Genomic DNA, 18351 nt, shown 5'->3' on the forward strand with positions numbered 1-18351 from the left:
ATCAGAAGAATCATGTAGCAGGATAGAAGAAATAAATGTGTTTGTTTAAATGGACTGTGAAGTGCTTTTTCTGTGTCTTGAGAGTTTTGGAAATTTGACACACTTTCTGGTCAGCGTATAGAGGCCTGATGCTTCCTGTTCAGAATAAAGATCCATATTCTGATATCCTTCTGAATAGTAAGTCACAAAGTACCTCCCATGTGGTTCTCTTGAAGCTAGGGGTACTATTATTGAAATAAAGGTTAAACAACAATTTTTTTTTTTCCCCCCATAGGACTATTCATAAATCTATGAAAAGAAAAGGTACAATGTAACTAGTGATTCTTTTGCTCTTGCCTTAACAAAAAATTCATTAAGGGGCAAAAGAATCAGTTTTTAGGTACACTGACAGAGGTCAACTACTCTAAAAATTATTGCATAATTAAATTAGAAAAATGGTAATTTTCTGTTTCTCTGAAACATGCAATAGTGGCAAGCTAGTCTACAACCGAAGACAGGACATCTTTTATCTAGCATGGACCAGGTCATGTAATTGTTACGTGCCACATTCTTCCTATCCATGAAATGGTTTAAAAACTAACCTTTGTATAATGCTTAGTAAACTGCATCTGGATTAAATATTTTGAGAAAGTTATGACCCTTCCTTTTTCTTATTGCCATAGTGAAGCTTAAGACTTCCCTTGAGGAATCTGTTGGCCCAGCCCCCATCTTCGCTTGTTTCCCAACATATCTTTACTGCTCTCCAGTGGAAACCTTGGGAAAAATCTTATCCCTACTGAAGTCAGTGAAAATAGACTTTATTTACTTCACCGGGGCCAGGATTTCACTCTGGAGCAGAGCTTTTTTGGAAGAACTGAGGAATTAAGAAAGCTTGGCGTCACTAAGCCAAACAAAAGGCCTGAGATTTGTCCACAGTGATGCTTCCACATGTACTTATTTGTCATTTTTGTAAAAGAAAAATTATCGAAATTGTATTTTCTAAATGCTTCCCCCTGCACAAGTCTGGAACACAAATCAGATATATTTAGTTTCGTGCTTTACATTTAGTGTTTCTGTGTAGTTTCTGCCTCAGAGAAGGTCATATTTTCATTCTCAGACACTCATGAATTGCCTCATTGCCCTTTGAACAAAAGTCTGATCCTGCAGCTAGCTCAGTAAAAGTCACAATTGAGACAGTGAGCTTTTACTTTCAAGTTTGAAGGAGCAATGACTTCAGTACAGCAGCTTGAAATCTTTCAGGTAATAAATCTGACTGCTTCAGTTAGCTTCTTTTTGTTCAGAGACGAACTGAGGAATGTGTTCAGAGCACTTTCCTTACTGTTGTGTCTGCATAGCCTCAGGAGTAGTAATACATCTATGTAAATGAGATGCTTACTGACAGTATAAATTATGAAGTGGCTTCTTTTTTTGTGTATGTTGTTGAGAATACTGTTCTTACGAATGTTTTTCCTCTGTTCTGTTTTTCCCTCAGCCTTTCATTATCCTAAGCTTAATGTGTCTCAGTTGATGAAATCTTCCTGGGTGAGAACAGGTACGTACAGTCTCTGTGAGTAAATAAGAGTGCAATTATTTTTGTTAGCCTGATAACTAGCCTACATAAATATCAATGGCTTAGAGGTGCTGCATTTTTATGAGGTAATAACATGCTTGAGCTGAACAGATTCTAAAACCAAAGGCCTAGTGACCTAGAATATCTGGGAAATGTAATTCCCAGGTCTAGAATAAGCTACTGCAATTCCTTGATAATGCACACAGAGTAGTTTTTGTCTATAAAGCAGTTAATTCTCAGTGAGACAACTTACACTGTGTCATGGTTTAACCCGACATGCTGCTAAAACAGCCACACAGCCGTTCGCTCACTGCCCCTCACCCCCACCCCGTTGAGTGAGGGAGAACACCAAAAAGAAAACAGGTGGAACTCATGGGTTGAGATAAAGACAATTTAAGAGAACAGAAAAGGAAAAGAATAATAATGATAAAAGAATATACGAAACAAGTGATGCACAGCACAAATACTTACTAACCAAAGCCAATGCTCAGCTAGTTCCTGAGCCGTGCCACCTCCCAGACAACCCCCAGTTATATACTGAGCATGATGATACCATACAGTATGGAATATCCCTTTGGCCAGTTTGGGTCAGCCATCTTGGCTGTGTCCCCTCCCAGCTTCTTGGGTGCCCCTGACCTTCTCATTGTTGGTGCAATATGACAAGCTGAAAAGGCCTTGCCTGCTTGGCTGTTGATAACTGTGTGTTACCGATATTATTCTCGTCCTAAATCCAAAACACAGCTGCTAGGAAGAAAATTAACTCTATCCGAGCCAGAAAACACTGTCAGGCATAAAATGTCCACTCTGCATGCTGTCAATATACCACATTGATTTTTAGGGTTTTGTTTTATTTTAAGTGAAAATTAAAATTTTATTTGTGTGCAGCTTTCTACCAAAACATGCTAGGAATATACCAGAATGAAAATAGATACATTACAAGTATGTGAAAGAGTTTCATCACATTTCATTGATCTCTTCTGATTCATTCACAGCAGATCCCTCCCACCCAAGTCTTGTGGATGTTTTATTCTGTAATTCACAGATACGGTTGAGCTGTCACGTTTAGATGCTCAAAGGCTGTTGAGGTTGCCTGCACACTGTACGTCCTACCTGCTGCTTTTAAGCAGAAAGGCTGAACAGTGACCAGGCTATGCCCAGCAAACTTACTGTTAGGGTGCAGATGCCCCACTGGATACGGTTTTGTCTTCCCACATCTTTTCTACCTGTAGTTCACCAGTACTATAGACTTACTCTTTTTTCAGGAATCCCTGTCTCCTCTCACCAGTGACCCTGTTTACTTTTTCAACAGGAAACCAAGTTGCAACTTAATTTCTGAAGCCCATGCAGTTTGTTTTAGAGAAGAAAAGTTAATTTCAGATCATGTTCAGTAACGTGAGAGAAGCTGCATCTGTGTATCCCACATCCAATGTCATCCTTCCTTAGAGATTTATGTTGGCTTCTTTGGTCACATCCTCACCTTCTCTTACTCAGCCTTAGGTTTGCTTTGTGCATTGTTGCTGGAAGTTCCCTTAGATCCTGCAGTAAGAAGAGGGTTCTTCCAGCTCAGAAATCAAGCTGCTTTTGGTTTTTCTAAACTTCATGTCTGCAAGATTTTTGAAAGCCTATTGCAGCACTTTTTTTGCTGTAGAGGAATTTTTTGTAATCCCAGTTCTTGCAGGCAGTCTGGGAAGAGCTAGTAGACTTTGGCTGGGTCAGTCCTTTCAGTCTGTATATTGTATTGTAAGGATAATGACTCATGACGTAGGAAAATGGTAGAATTTATGCACGTAAAGATGAAGTTTTAATATTAGATAACCCAGATATGACTATTGGGACACATGCACATATAAAATGTTGGGATATGCAATTTTCTCTGTAGCCATCCCTTTCAGCTGTTGAATACAGTTCATGCTATTAAGCATAATTCATTGATACTGAAATTCAATACACAGACAAGAATGGTCTTCTACTTGCTGTATATAATAGCCTTAGGCCACTGTCTATTTATTTTGCTATTTAATTCTGAGATACTTAGTCTGTGATTGAATTTAGAAGGCAGATGCTGTTCTCTCTGAGAAATCATGAAAATGTTTCCTTTTTCTGACATCTGCAGTGAAAATTTTATAATCAAAAAGGTGATTTTAATATTTTTCTTTTAAAAATCAAAACCATTAAAATTATATTTAATTGATTTTATCTAATTGGATGGCTTTTTATTAAGCACCACACTTAAAATAAACATGAAAACCCTTACTGAAAAAGGGACTCTTAAAAAATACCAACCATTTTAGTGGAGAGCCTCAGAAATGAAATCTGAATTATTTTACTGCAGTCAGCAATGACTTGGTTTACTATACGTTAGGGTTGTTTAATTAGGTAATTTGAATGACCATCGCTCCATTCACTCTACTTCTCTTTTACTGGATGCCATCTTGTTAGTAAAAGTCCACACTTTTTTGATGTTTCCTATGTGTTCTTCTTCAGGGTTTCATCCTAGCATTAGCTTGCCCCAGTGACTTAGAGTACCTGGGGTTGGGAAGTGAAGTGGGCAGGGCTACTAACCAGTTTTGTTGTTCTGTGGTTGCCATACTTGTTAATCTTTATCTTATCTAGGGAAAATGCACTTGGAATTCACAGCTTCATTCATGTCCTGCTGGTCTCCTTTTTTTTTTTTTCTCCTTGATTCTGAACCCTTGCCCTGCCCATCTCCACCTCTGTATCACTTCTGAACACAACATTTTGACTGCAGTAGTTGCAGCAGATAATTTAGACTGAATTTTCTCTTACTTGTTTTTAAACAATTCATTGAATGCTCACAAGTTTATGGTTTTTTTTAGAATTGAAACTGTTTCTTTGATATCCTGGATGTGTCTAGACTGGTTGAGATTCCAAAAATTACCTCTGCCCTAATTTATTATTATTTTTAATTTATTTCTTTTAACCGTTTCCCACTCAAGGTCTTCTTTTGCAGCATCTAACCTCCGTCCAAACTGGGCAGTATTTCCATTTGAATACAGCTGCTCTTGAATTGTCCGTGAGATGTCATAGGGTGACTCAAAGCTTGTAATTAAAGTTGCAAGAAAGACACCAAAAAGTTTTACTAATTCATTTGTGTTCTTGGGTTACTTTCTCTGCAATGTAGTTCTCTTAGGTGTCGTCGACCAGCGAATTCAGGAGGAAGTGTTTCAGGCTGAGATGGAGCGGAAACTGGCTCACCTGTTAAATGAGGCTTTGGTCAGAGGGCGGATATGGAGACGAGCCAGTTTTGCAGGCAGCAACATTGTGCAGGTATTAAGAGCTCAAAGTCAGAGGAAGAAATAAAGGGTAATAAATTATTGAATAAGTTTATGTTGTCTAGGGTTTTTGTTCAGAAAGATAACTCAAAAGCATGTATCGTGTTTAGCTAGTTGATGATGCTTGCGTTTTGCACTTAAATTATGGTTCTTCTGGATACTTGTTGTCTTGTAAGCTAAACATAACAAATGGAAACAACTGAGTATTTTAAGTGGCTACTAAAAAATTCTGATGACTTCTTAAAAACTATATTGAAAATTATTTTACCAACATCTTATTTTAAAAACTTGCTGTCTTGTCTGACTTACATGAGATGCCACACAAAAGGAGACAGGAGGCTCATCTGAGTCAAAAAAGTGCTCTGCTGGAACAACTACTTCACAGCTCTCTGTGGTGTTTTGACGGTGGTGTAGAAATATGAAATGAAATCATGTGTAGCTTGATGCAGCAGTAGAGTAGTACTTTCTACCCCTTAACTGCCTATTTGTCAAAGTGCTCCTGGTCACAGGAATGACTTTCAAGTAAGAATGATTAATCGTGTCAAGTTTTGGACACATGGCAGCTTCTGCTGTCTGGATTCCAGTGCTGCTTTATAGTTTTGTCACAGGTGGAATTATTCACATAATGTCCACAAAGACTTGGATATTTAGTTTTAAGTTTTAAATTCTCACACGTGTTCTTTCTAGTCAGTTCAACAAACTGAAAGCCAAAATACTTCTTAACGGCTCATCTTCTTAAAAATTACTTTTTCCAGCTAGTTCATCAAGAGTTGGTTTACTTCACAGGTGCCCTTCTAGTGGTTCAGACCTATTATCTTTAATTTAATCCTATCGTTTTTGCTACCACTTACATATCCAGATGTTAGGATTTTCCTACTTCCGTTTTCCCATCTCAAACATCTGTTTCAGTAATACAGATTTTATTTTATTTTTATTTTGTGCAGATTTGAATTGCTGTAAATAGATGTCTGCTTCAGATTTTCTATTCCCAACACCTCTTATTGCACTTTTTTCTTTATGTCTCAGTCCTCCCTTTGCATATAAATTAAATAAATATTCCTTATGTTGCTAGCAAAGATACCACAGCCTGTAATGTGTACATGTGGATTACGGGTTTATTATTTTACATAATAAAGCTAAGGTAATTTATTTTTCCACACACAAAATTACAAGCAGGTCCTTTCTAGCTAAAAGATAATATTTCAGAAAGTGAAAATACAGTGGTTTTCTTATGACTTTGTATTACTTGGACATAAGATGAGGTCTGCAGCTTATGTTCCAAACAGCAGCGCTGCTCATTTATGCCACTTAATTAGTGCAAACTGTCTGCAAACTGCTGTCTGTGGGCAGTGGAGGATTCCCTTAGTTATGGTCAGCACATCATACCATCCTGCATAACACAGGGCTTCTCCAGATGCTCACAGCCCACGCTATTAGGGTTAGCACTGTAATAGAGGAGATGTGGAAGAAGGAAGGCTGAAGGAGATACCTTGCTAATAAGCCCTCCTGAGTTGTCCTCCATTCTTTCAAGGATGCTCCCCTGTCAGCTGAGGATCTGGTTCATAGTAGTTGGCAACATACCTTTCAGTTGTACTGCTGCTAATTCTATTCTTTGTAGCCAAATTTCTAAGCTGTGTTTGAAGTGTGTTGTGTATATGCATCTGTTTGGATCTTCAGGGAGAGCTATTAATGTTCTTTGTGCTTTAAATTCAGATTTTCCCATATGTATTTCTTGCATGCAAACCAGTGACTGCTGTGATAGTAGGCCACAATGAAGTGAAAATAAGAACAGAAGCTGCCAGCAACACCAAAGTGTTCGATACTTTTATTAGCAGGACATGCATGTACCCACAGAACACTAGACACGCATTTCACTTGCATTGAGCCCCTATAGACTGGAGTTTTTCCTAAGGTGAAAGATATTTATAGTGTATTGAAATGTGACATTTCTAAGCTCTGTGGAAAATCAGGACTGCGGGTCAGAAGGTGAAACAATTATTTGTGAATGTTACTGCAGGCATATTAGTTTCCTTTCACATGCTAAGAAAATAGAAGTGATACCTTGTGAGGTTTAGATTTCATTTATAAAGGCACATGTTAGGATCTAATAATTTTAAAAATTACTGTTTAAATCAAGACACTTTGAATAAGAGCTTTGGACTACCTAGGGTGCCCAAGTAACATGTTTTCCCCTCGCGTTTGCCTATCTGTACTATTAGCAGGTGGCACTCTATGATAAAGAAAAAGAAAAAAACCTATAATCATTACATATAAAAAACATCTGAAATCCCACACCTGACTGTTATACACGAGATATTCCATTCATTTTTGTGTAATGGTCATATTAATGTTTCACTAAGCAAGTCATATATATTTTTAATATGTATCTGCTGTTGCTGCAAATTGAAGGCACATGTTTAATGCTGTTTGCATTGTGTCTGCAGAGGCTAGGCCCCGCGCTATATTTTGTCCATAGTTTATAATAACTCATTCTCATTACATTTTTTGATGAATTAAATGTCTTAATTGTTGTTTAAAAATATACCAGAAGCTAATGCAAAAATAATTAATTTCATTTCAGTGTGCTTGAACCTAGGTCTTTTGAACCTAATAGAAAGCAAAAAGGTGATCCTACTAAGTGACGAAAGAATGATACTCTGATTTAAGAGCACGTTAGACGACACTGTAGTTGTAACATGTGTGAGGAAGTAGTAGCTATGAGGGATGTAATGACTGAATCGAGCTTTTCATTAAGGTGAATGCTCATTCTCTTGGTTTTCTACTGACAGCTTATGTGTCTCTCCTGCAGGTGTAATCTGAGTAAAGGCCCAGTCTTGCTGGGAGTGTTTAGGTTTTTAAATAGTGCCTTCGGGGACTGCTGCTGCTTGACCTTTTCCTCAGAAGCATTTTGCCCCTCCATCAGGTTGCCCACGGCCTGTTCCTACCTCTGTTTTGGCAAGCCAGCTTCTTGGCTGGCCAAGCCTCTGCACGCCGGCAGAGGAAATGTCCTTAGTGTTGCCTTCAGCGCCCTGGAGTCCAGGCACGGAGCGGGTGAGCGCTTGGTGCTACGACATGTGCTGCCCTGCCCAGCCCCAGCTGGAGCGCCTCAGGAGGGAGCTGGCTGCCTGCAGGCAGCACCGCCATTTCCCGACCTGACAGGTTCCTGCGAGAGCTTTCTCTGGCCCAGGGCAGGTTACGTTCGATGACTGTTTCACATATGTTTTGCATTGCATTGTCTGCTGAACCGTTCAGGCCACAGTACAGCTTAATTTAATTGCCTGGACACTGAAATCCTACTTTTAATAAGGCAGAAAGCAGAATCTTTTTTGATTATATTTTTTTCCTAGGGGCAAATGTAGTGAAAAAGGGAAAATAATCTTTGTACAAGCATTGTGGAGATTGTGTGTTTGCTTGTTTCTAAGTAACGTATGTGCCTTCGAAACCCTGAACCAGTTCACCCAGGGACTCTTTACTCCTGACGGGGCTGCTGACTGGGATGTCCCGCTGGCTGAGTGACACTGCAAATGCCTTGCCAGCTTGGCCACCTCCTGCATTTCCCCACTTGGAATGATGCGCTGGGTTCGGTTACCAAGGCAACTATGTTCACTGACCTATGATATTCACTTGAAAACACTTTTTAAATTAAATTTACTGACACCTGAACACAGTTAAGCCTTTACTCTGTGGAGGTTAAATGCACATCTAGTATCAACAAAGATGGTATCATTTGTGTATACAGAAGTTGAATTAGTCTTTTTCTTTTTTTCATTTTCTGCCTACCATGTATTGAAATTCCTGTATCTCCTCCTCCCTATGTCATCCCTCGCTGCCGAAGTATAAATGTGAAATGCTTAAATGCTTCCTTACACATGGGCTGCATTGCTGGATGCCTGGAAAATACCATTTCTGCCTCTGCTTGCATTCTTAGTGCTCTCAAGGATAGAGACACCTCTGTAAAATATGAGACAAAACCAATCTGAAGCTGCACAGAGAGTATAATTTGGAGCAAAATGGCACAAAACTTAGTATACAGAACTGTGTAAAAAATGGGCACAGTGGCTGTGTACCTTAATTATTATAAAAAGACTTAAAAACAGTTCAGATCCACTGTGCCAGTTTTTGTGTTGCAGTGAACTCAGAGGTTAGTTTAAAAAAAAAAAAAAGTTTAGTGAACTAGTGTGACAGAGATGAAAGCTGAAGTACAGATACTGTCACAATTGCTGTCACAAGTCTAGTTGTGCCTCGTACTCACCTCAAGAATACTCTGTTCAGCCATCAGCTTTCCCAGAATAGAACTCTCCCCTCAGATTTGAAATTTTTTCTGCAGCTTCCCTCAGTATGGTGTGAGCACTCATAAAATACTGTGTATTCAGAAAGTATTATTTCAGATAAAACTTATCTTAAAACAGTGAGTTTAGTTCATCAACACCAGCCTGCACCTCCGCTCTCCACTGAATTTTTTCATGCTCATTCCTGTGTTCTCTATACTGTGCCAAAATACCTCCAGATATTTCTTATCTGCCCTCTGACTGTTCTCACCCATCCCTGTTCCTGAGTGTAGAGAACCATACACTGTTGGTTTTGACACTGTGTTAAAATTACATTGTTTCAGTTGTGGCAACTTGCACTGCAACCTGTCCTCCTTCCCCTCTGCCCTTTCTAAAGGCAGCTGTGGAGAAGATCCTTTTTTAACCCATTCAGCCAGCTTCTGACTGTCACCCTGTGTGTATAACACACATACAATTACAATACTACTTGGATGCTCCACAACGCCATGGAAATGTATGACAATTCAATTTAAGAATCTTCTAAATTTCTCTGATTCTGTAGCTTTGCTACACACAGCGGGGTTTCATAAAATTAAGCGAAGAACTCCTTGACTTTATCCTGCGTGGCTTCTCAACTCCCTCGCTCTTCATGTGAGCTAAGTGCTACTTAGGAAGGGTTCATCTGTGCTGAAAGCAGATGCCCGTCCGTATACCCTACTGCTCTCTGCATGGAGGCCAGGCGGAGGTGAAAGCAGCCCAACTGAAGCAGAAATACGAAGTGGTGAACATTTGTTTACTAAGGATCTATCTGGGTTCTGTGAGACCAGATTCAGCCTTACAGCTGCTGAATGTGTGTGTTGAAACCTTATTTATTGATACTCTTTTGCTACCTTCAGTCAGGGATTGGTTGCTGTCGTGGTTTATCCCCAGTCAGCAGCTAAGCACCAGGCAGCCACTTGCTCACTCTCCCAGTGGGATGGGGGAGAGAATCGGAAAAGTAGAAGTGAGAAAACTCATGGGTTGAGGTAAAGACAGTTTAACAGGTAAAGCAAAAGCTGCACACGCAAGCAAAGCAAAACAAGGAATGCATTCACCCCTTCCCATCAGCAGGCAGGGGTTCAGCCATCTTCAGGAAAGCAGGGCTTCATCACGCCTAATGGTTACTTGGGAAGACAAAACACCATCACTCTGAACATCCCCCCTTCCTCCTCTTATCCCCAGCTTTATATGCTGAGCGTGATGTCATATGGTATGGATATCTATTTGGTCAACTGGGGTGAGCTGTCCTGTCTGTGTCCCCTCCCAGCTTGTTGTGCATCCCCAGCCTACTTGCTGGTGGAGTAGTGTGAGAAGCAGAAAAGGCCTCAACTTGGTGTAAGCACTGCTCAGCAGTAACGAAAACATCCCTGAATTATCAACACTGTTTTCAGCACAAGTCCAAAACAGCCCCATGCCAGCTACTGTGAAGGAAATTAACTCTATCCCAGTCAAAACCAGCACAGTTGTCCCTTAGCTGGTAGAAGAGTGAATAGCATTCAGGATGAGAAGTGGTATTGGTTAATAGGTCCTGTTAGCAGGTCTTGTTCTGTTTCAGAAATGTGCACGTTTCTCTGCTCTATTTGTAGGTGTTCTGTTTCTTAAATCAAATGTGACTGATGTTGAACATTATTCTTTGCTTTCAGTTGATTTGGCCTGGAAGACTTTCATGACAATTGTGTGTTCTCTCCTTTTTTTTTTTTTCTTTTTTTTTTTTTTTCCCTTTCCCCCACTCTTATTATATACCTTGCTGTTACCAGTCTTGGGAAATGCTTTTTTAGGACAAGTTGAGTTGATGTCCCCAAAGACCAGAACATCATCCTTGTTGAGCTAGAATATTGCACTGCTTTCCTTTCAACATCATTGTTTTGTTGGGAACTAGGAAAGAAAAAAATATAAAGCTTTGCTTTTGTAAGCCTCAGACATGCAAACATTTGTCTGTTTGTTTTACTTTAAGCCTATGGGCAGTGTTTGAGATGCTAATTTATTAAATATGTACTTCATAGTAAAGGGTAATTCTGAAGGAAGCAAAATATATTGCTCTATTTGTGGCAATTCCTTCCAGAGCTCTTCAAACTCTGTTCTACATGATAGAATACCTCCCACTATTTGTTTGACTTAATTCTAGGTTGAGCTTACTATTGCATGTAAATGGTTAAACAGAGAAGAGCTATTACATATAAGATTTAATTTTACAGGAATTCAGAATTGTTATGTGAGTCTCATATGCAATGTAGATGTTTAGTGGTTAGAGAGTATCTACAGGGCTTCCTCATAGCATGCATTCTTTTGATTATTAATGTCTTTAGAAGTAGCTAGATAGAATTGCTTCCTACAGTGTCAAATACATTCCTTCCTGAAGAAGGGTGGATGCCGGGGGGAGCTGTTTGCAGGATGAAGGTGACTGTGTAGGTGCTTTCGCTGAGGAAGAGCAAACAGTTCTATTTGAAGCTAACAGAATATTTGCCTATGTAGCTGCTTAACAGTTGGAAAAAATGGAACAAAGAAGTGTGTGTTATGAATAACAAAGCAAAGTCAAAGGAGGTATTTTGAGAAGAAGTGCAATCACATTAATCTCTTCAGTAGCTCCCACTAACTGACAAATGCTAAAGCAGTAGAGGCTTCCAGGGTGCCGTGGTCTTGGCATCTTTGGAGTGAAAGCGGTTCCCTTACTTCAATACTGGATCTGTACATTGTCGTGAAACATACAGAAAAAAAACCAACTGGAAATTTTAGGTTTGCCATAAAAATGTGTTATAGAAGGGATCACTTCTTTGGAAATGTTCCTTTTGGTTACAGAAGAGATATTTCTGTAAATTTCCCATGGTCCTGGAGCACTTGAGTAGTCCTGTGTAATTAGACACCGATATATTATTCCAGCAGTGTTGTCTTCCACTCAGAATCTTTTGTGTAAGTTTTAGGTGAAAATATCCTGAATTTTAGTGTGGAAGCATTATTTTTAATGAATATTAGCTTAGTGTACAAATGCTTGCCCAACATTGACTTAAGCTCTTTTTAGATGAGAAAGCTAGCCTGTGTGTATGTTGCTTTTGCTGCATACAGTATTTTGGAGCACTACACATGGCACATCTTCCCATCAGACTTCTGGATATTGACAATTTCCAAACTGTACCAGTTCCCAGCAGTTACATGGTTAGTATAATATCATATTGTTTGGTGTCACAGATAGAGGAATTTTCTTTAACAGCAATTGTATTTCTACATCATAATACAAGGTGGAATCTTTTTTATGCACTAGGGGGTTTGCACACAGTGACAATTGAGACAGATATTGATGCCATCTTGGCAAAGCTGTTCAAATGGGGTTTTTTAGATGTGTCCTTAATGTCCAGGCCCTGTGAAGGAAAGGGGGAGGTAAGGGCTAAAAGACCAAACGTATGGGAGCCCCAAATAAATACAACTTAAAATGTAAAAGCTTTCCAATTTCTTTTCAGATAGTGAACGTGTCACGGTTAGTTGGTGTTGATAACCCTGTGGAGCTGATCTATTTTGTGGAGGACCAAGACGGAGAGAGACTCAGTGCTCTGAAGTGCTCAGACCTGATGAATAGAGTTGATATCCAGCGGGCTGCAATCATCCTTGGATACCGCATTGAAGGCACCGTTGCACAGCGTAAGCCCTGTCAAATCCACACTGATGCCAGCAAAGAGAAACAGGAAGGGTGGTGTTAGCTTTGGAGATTATGACACTGCGCAGTGCTCACTGTTGCAGTGTTTTGTTCTTGGGCTGCTGCAATTTTGACGCTCCTGAGGAAATAAATGTTAGCAGTCTTGCAAGTGAGCTATGTGGTATTGCTTTGCTTCTTGAAGACTCTGCTGAGCTTGGAATTGCAACAGGGTCCTTAAGCGCAAGCCTCACTGCATTCACTTTAGTGCTTGTGCTAGAAAAATACTGTGCTAACTGGATACCTTCTTGCCATTTTCACTTCTTTTTGCTAGTCCATTATTTCTTTACAGCTTATATTGCCCAAGAGCTTGCACAAAACCCAGAATTGTGGGATGGGAGGGCATCAGTGTGAAATGGTTGTTTCCTTTAGCTGAGTAATGACGGTGAAGTTTAACAGAAGTCACTATTTTTTGTTTGTCTGAATTATCATTTCTGTGAGTCAAAGATGTAGGCTTATGCTAGTTGGGGCATTTTGGAGGGTATAAGCAAAAAGAAAGTTTATTTCTTCTATTGAATATTATTGACCTTATTTTTGTTTGTCCATCTGTAATATATGAGTAATGTGACCTTTTTCTAGATACACATCAGAAGAAATATGACAGGTCACATAAAGTCATATAATGACTTTATTCAGGAAGCTTGATATAAATTATTTGCAGTAAGGAGCGAGACAGAAGACCTACTCAAAATTCCATGTTATGAATGGAAACTTGAAAATATTTTAAAACAGTAACAGACATGTATATGATCTACAAAATACCTCATCGATATGAATGCTTAATTATGTCTTCTGTTTTCTGTGCAATATGGAGGCATGAGTTACATTGTATCACAGGGTATTTTGCCAATAGAACAACCATGTGTCTGATTTTTAAAATTCTCTGCAGAAAGAAAAGAAAGAAAATAGTAATAATTGCACCATCTGGAGGTGTTTCTAAATTTTGTCCCTCATTAAAACAGTGGTTTAAAGATAGGTCAGCCACTCATATACATCTGCTTAATATCTGTTAATGGACTGTAATATTGGTTAGACAGAAATACAAAAAGTGGCAAGAATAAATTCCTTTTACAAAAATGGTAAATGTTGAGCAAACTTCATGAAGTGTTTCTAGCTTATTCTACATGTTGAAACTTGTTATCTTTAACATGTCATTAGAAAGCTCTTTTAAGAGGCATAGAATCATAGAAATTTTTTACATGTTTCTCCTTATTGGAAGAAACCAGACAAAAAAGGTTATGTTTATAACAGAAAATGTAATGTCATAATTGAGCTGTCAGATATATAAAATATAAGAATTATAACATGTTCCTTTAATCTCTAGGTTCATCATTAGAATGGCTATTAATAAAATGATATATAAAAATAAGATTGCATAGAAATAATCTTTTTAACTTGAAAACATTTTAAGAAAGTGCATCAGTTTGACTAGAAATGTACTACTGCTGTGGTTTTCAGTCTCACATATAACCCTGTGCAAAATAGAGCAAATGAAAGTTTTGCCAATTTTTCCAGTTTGGTTTTTACAAGCATGGCTGGTTGGATTACACTTACCCATAGTTTTGTCTTCTGTTTGGGGCTAAAGGATCTCACATACTGACAATGAAACAGAGAAAGGAAAAAAAGTAATAAAAAATGCGGAACTATACACCCTGGGGAGGAGGGTCTTATTGATGTCAAATTGACTGTGATTATTGATGGGGAAGGTAACAAAATATATAATGTATAACTAAAGAGAAGAGGCAGCTGATAATACTGCTGAAAGCAGGAAGTGGAATAATGTTGGAAAGTCCTTCTCACCTTTGTTGGTGGTAAGTAATTTTTCTGGACCCATTTCACTCTCTCAGCTCAGTTTTGGGTTACAGAATGATGTGGCAGAAGTCTATTTTCATTAGTAATTTAAGCACAGGCCATCAGAAGGTAGGCCAGGACAATCGATCACCTGCCCCATGCTTCCTGAGCGTGACATATGTTAACTTATAAGTGGTATGACATTTCCTGTGATGTGCAGCTGGTTTCTGATAAATTCATTAACTAGTATTTCCAAGAACATAAAAATACATAACCTTAAAGTGTCCTCAGTTTAAAATATATAACCACATAATATTGCTGTCTTCCTTTTAACTTCACAGCTGTGGAGAAGCTGAAGGAGTCCACCTCAGAGACACAGAATAGCAACTTATGGATTATTGTTGGTGTGGCAGTCCCAGTTGCTGTGGTGCTCCTGATTGTTATTATTTTATACTGGAAACTTTGTCGAACAGACAAGCTGGAGTTTCAGCCAGACACGATGAGCAACATTCAGCAGCGACAGAAGGTAAAGGGGAAGCTGTGCTGAAAGGAGCTTGAGTATTCTAGGCATAAGCGAATGTGAGAAACTAGGGAACACCTAGAATCCTTAAATAGCATGTGGAAACACAGTTTCAGAGCCTTCCAGTTAGAAAAAAGTCAAATGATAGTTGAAGTCAAGATTCCTGTAGTGTTTTATTTGTTCTCCTAGGTATATGATACTGCATTAGATACATGCTTCTGAAATGTGGGCACTGAGGCTGAAAGGAACTGTTCTTTATCACTTCTTTTCAAGGTTTTGGCTAGGACTGAGTAAGAGGAAATGTATTGAGTGTTGAATCACTGACTTTGTTTTCTGCAGAGGGCTGATTTTTTTCTTTGGAGAGTTTCTGCTGAACTAATTTGACAGCTAAACCACACCATACGTTATACCTCACGCGGGAACTAGAATTTGCTAGAGCCTATCCTTGCTGCTCTGTGTTCTGCTGGGGCTCTTGTGTCGCCATTGAGAGAGCCTGTTGCAGGACTAGAACTTTAATTAGTTGGATCTGCATGAGTCTGCATGGGTGAGCATGTTGGCCGGAGTGTTGGAGGACTGGGTTAGAATGGTGAGAAATTCAATAGTCTGTCTTTTTCCTCCCCAAGACTGTGAATTAAAAAATACATAATCCAGGATTTTCACACAGGTTGTATTCAGTAAAAAGATTGGAGAAGTGACTAAAGGGTTGCGAATCCTACTTTTCCTTTTTACAACTGAAGAGAACCGGTCTGTGTGTCAAAGATGCTTATTACTGACTATACCTTCAGAGGCATTATTAAAGGCAAAATAATCTGCCTGTGCTAATCCTGTGGTACTGTAGTCATGTTCTTGTACTGTCACCTCATGTTCAGTCATACAGTTTTCTCCGTAACAAGCCTTGTCTGTGCACCACGGTCTCTTTCAAGATAATTAATGATGTGAAAGATGAGAGAAGCAGAAAGCGGTTGCACTTCCAAAGCAGTCAGAACAAATCAATAGTAACTTCCACTTGTCTTGCCACTGCAGATTGAGTGTCAGAATCGAGGTCAGCAACAAGTGGTACCCTTTGATGAACTTCACCTCCCAGTGCCTTGTTTCACCTGTGCTGTGGTAATATGTAATGCAGAGTTTGATTGAAGAAGTTCCCCACAGTAGTTTCGGCTAATTTGAGAAGGGTCATACAAAAAAGGCAGGAAAGGATCGTTACCCTTGGTATGCTATTTCATCACATACGTTTTCAGTACCTCTCTGCTGTCGCAAGCTTTCTGTAAGAAAGCAGTTGGGTTGGGTTGGCTGTAAGGACAGAAACATCTTTCATAGTTTTACTTTCTTTTGAGAAGATGGCTCAGTTGTTTTTCTCCACTTCTTCCACAGTATTCTTCATCTTAATCATTCATGAGTCAGAAGCCTTGAACTTGTTTGTATGCAAGTCTCATTTCAGTTTGCTTAGGGAGCCTGTCACTTTGCCTTCTTCAGGGAAGTCACTGTAAGAAACTAGAAAGAACCAGTAAGGACATCTAGTCCAATCTTTGTGCCAGTGGATGGCTCATACTTTAATACTAAATGAGGTAAAGCAATAAAAAGTATCTTAAATTTTTATCACTTAGATTCTGCCACTTGTTTGATGTGCTACTTTGGAAACCATTTTCCTCCTTTGCCCAACATCCAGAACAAAAGTAGTACTCTGGCTTCCTTAGTAGCAGGCTGTCTTCTTCATGTCTTCAAACAGTGGGTTGGAAATCCAAGTCAGAATAGGGCATATTTAACAAGCACTGAAGACCCCCAGACAGTCACAACAGCATACAGATGATTAGGGACATTTGGTCTGGTCCTGCCCTTTTAAATTGTTTGTGATTTTTATACTTTTTATTACAGTTAATGCAAAGAAATGATCAAAGGAGTGAAAGCATGTGGTCTGTGAATTTAGGTCTGTGAATAAACTCAGTTTAAAAATGGACTCAGGCTCCCCCTTCATCACTCCACCAACAACTATTTCCATTCCCTCTTTACAGAGCTTGACTTTGGTACCAAAGGAAAGTTAAGGCCTGTGCTCCATCTGTATATGGAATGATATTTAAGTTAAAAATCTGTGGTTTTCTCTTGGAATCAATATTTCATTGGTAAAAACCATAAAGATGCATTTATAGTGCTAGCTCTTCTCACTGCCATTAATCTTTAAAAACATTTTCTTTTAATGTAAATTTAGAAATGGAAAGTATAAATATCAAAGTGTTTCATTAACATATGCATGGCATATCCATACTGGAAATAGAAGACAATTCTTTTTAACCATGTAATAAGTCTACAATGTGTTTTGCACTTGAAAATGTGTGTTGGTGGGAAGATAAGGAACTGAGACACGCTTTTCTTGATCAGATGAAATAGGATATCATACTGCACTGGTGGATCTCCAGAGGTATCATCAGCCATCTTTTCAGTGTGTTTAATTAGCCATTTTAACATAGCAGATCAGTGGGCAGTATAATAATCCGTTAGAATTCACAGTAGCAGCTGATAGCAAATTATGTCACCTGTGACTTAAAAGCCTGGAACAAGGTTGGGAGTGGTGTGATGGGAATGCCTGTTTGCTTCATGCTGCTGAGGAAAGGCTTTGCCACTAAAAGGCTAGTTCCTTGAAATGTCAAGAGAGAGAACTTCTGTAAACATACGGTAATGTGGATTAAGTAAGTAAGACAGAAGTTTTGCAGGAGCTTTTTATTCTCAGTTTAGAGTCTCTTTTACAAATTTGCATTCTTCTCTGCAGAGAGATGCTTTAAAGACACTACAAATTTTCCTGGATTCTGTAGCCCCTTGTGTCATTCTAGTACCATCTTTTCTTTCTTCCTTCCTTTCACTTAATCACTTAATTCTGGTTTTAAACTCCTGCTTTGTCCTGAAATGTTTTGCTATGCAGTCAGACAATATAATTATTTAAGTTTTAATTTTAATCTCTTACATGTAACGGTTTACTTTTACGGAGTAGGTATGATTTCCATGGTCCTATGGCCACCATTAAAAATAAGTCATAAGCTGCATACCCTCACAGTCTATCTTCTGATAAAGCAAACCAGTGCTATTTTCTGTGGTAATAAGACCCTACATGCCTTTTGGGTGTGCCCCAAGGGTGTGGCAGCCCAGGTACACCTCAGTGAGGTAAAGATGACCAGGTAGTTGCATTACACAACAATTCAGTCACACTGGCCAGCATATCA

General features: G+C 39.0%; 1 protein-coding gene across 4 annotated transcripts in view; it reads left to right on the forward strand.

Moving 5' to 3' along the window:
- Positions 1 to 18351, forward strand: part of KIAA1549 (KIAA1549 ortholog) — a 156753-nt gene that overhangs the window by 94755 nt on the left and 43647 nt on the right. For all 4 annotated transcript variants that reach the window (XM_075755195.1, XM_075755202.1, XM_075755185.1 and 1 more), the window contains exons 7-10: positions 1472 to 1531; positions 4692 to 4837; positions 12602 to 12779; positions 14964 to 15148. In XM_075755195.1, the coding sequence (XP_075611310.1) occupies positions 1472 to 1531; positions 4692 to 4837; positions 12602 to 12779; positions 14964 to 15148 (569 nt within the window). The remainder of the gene's footprint in view (positions 1 to 1471; positions 1532 to 4691; positions 4838 to 12601; positions 12780 to 14963; positions 15149 to 18351) is intronic.

Source organism: Balearica regulorum, chromosome 1 (genome assembly GCF_011004875.1).
Source record: "Balearica regulorum gibbericeps isolate bBalReg1 chromosome 1, bBalReg1.pri, whole genome shotgun sequence".
NCBI lineage: Eukaryota > Metazoa > Chordata > Aves > Gruiformes > Gruidae > Balearica > Balearica regulorum.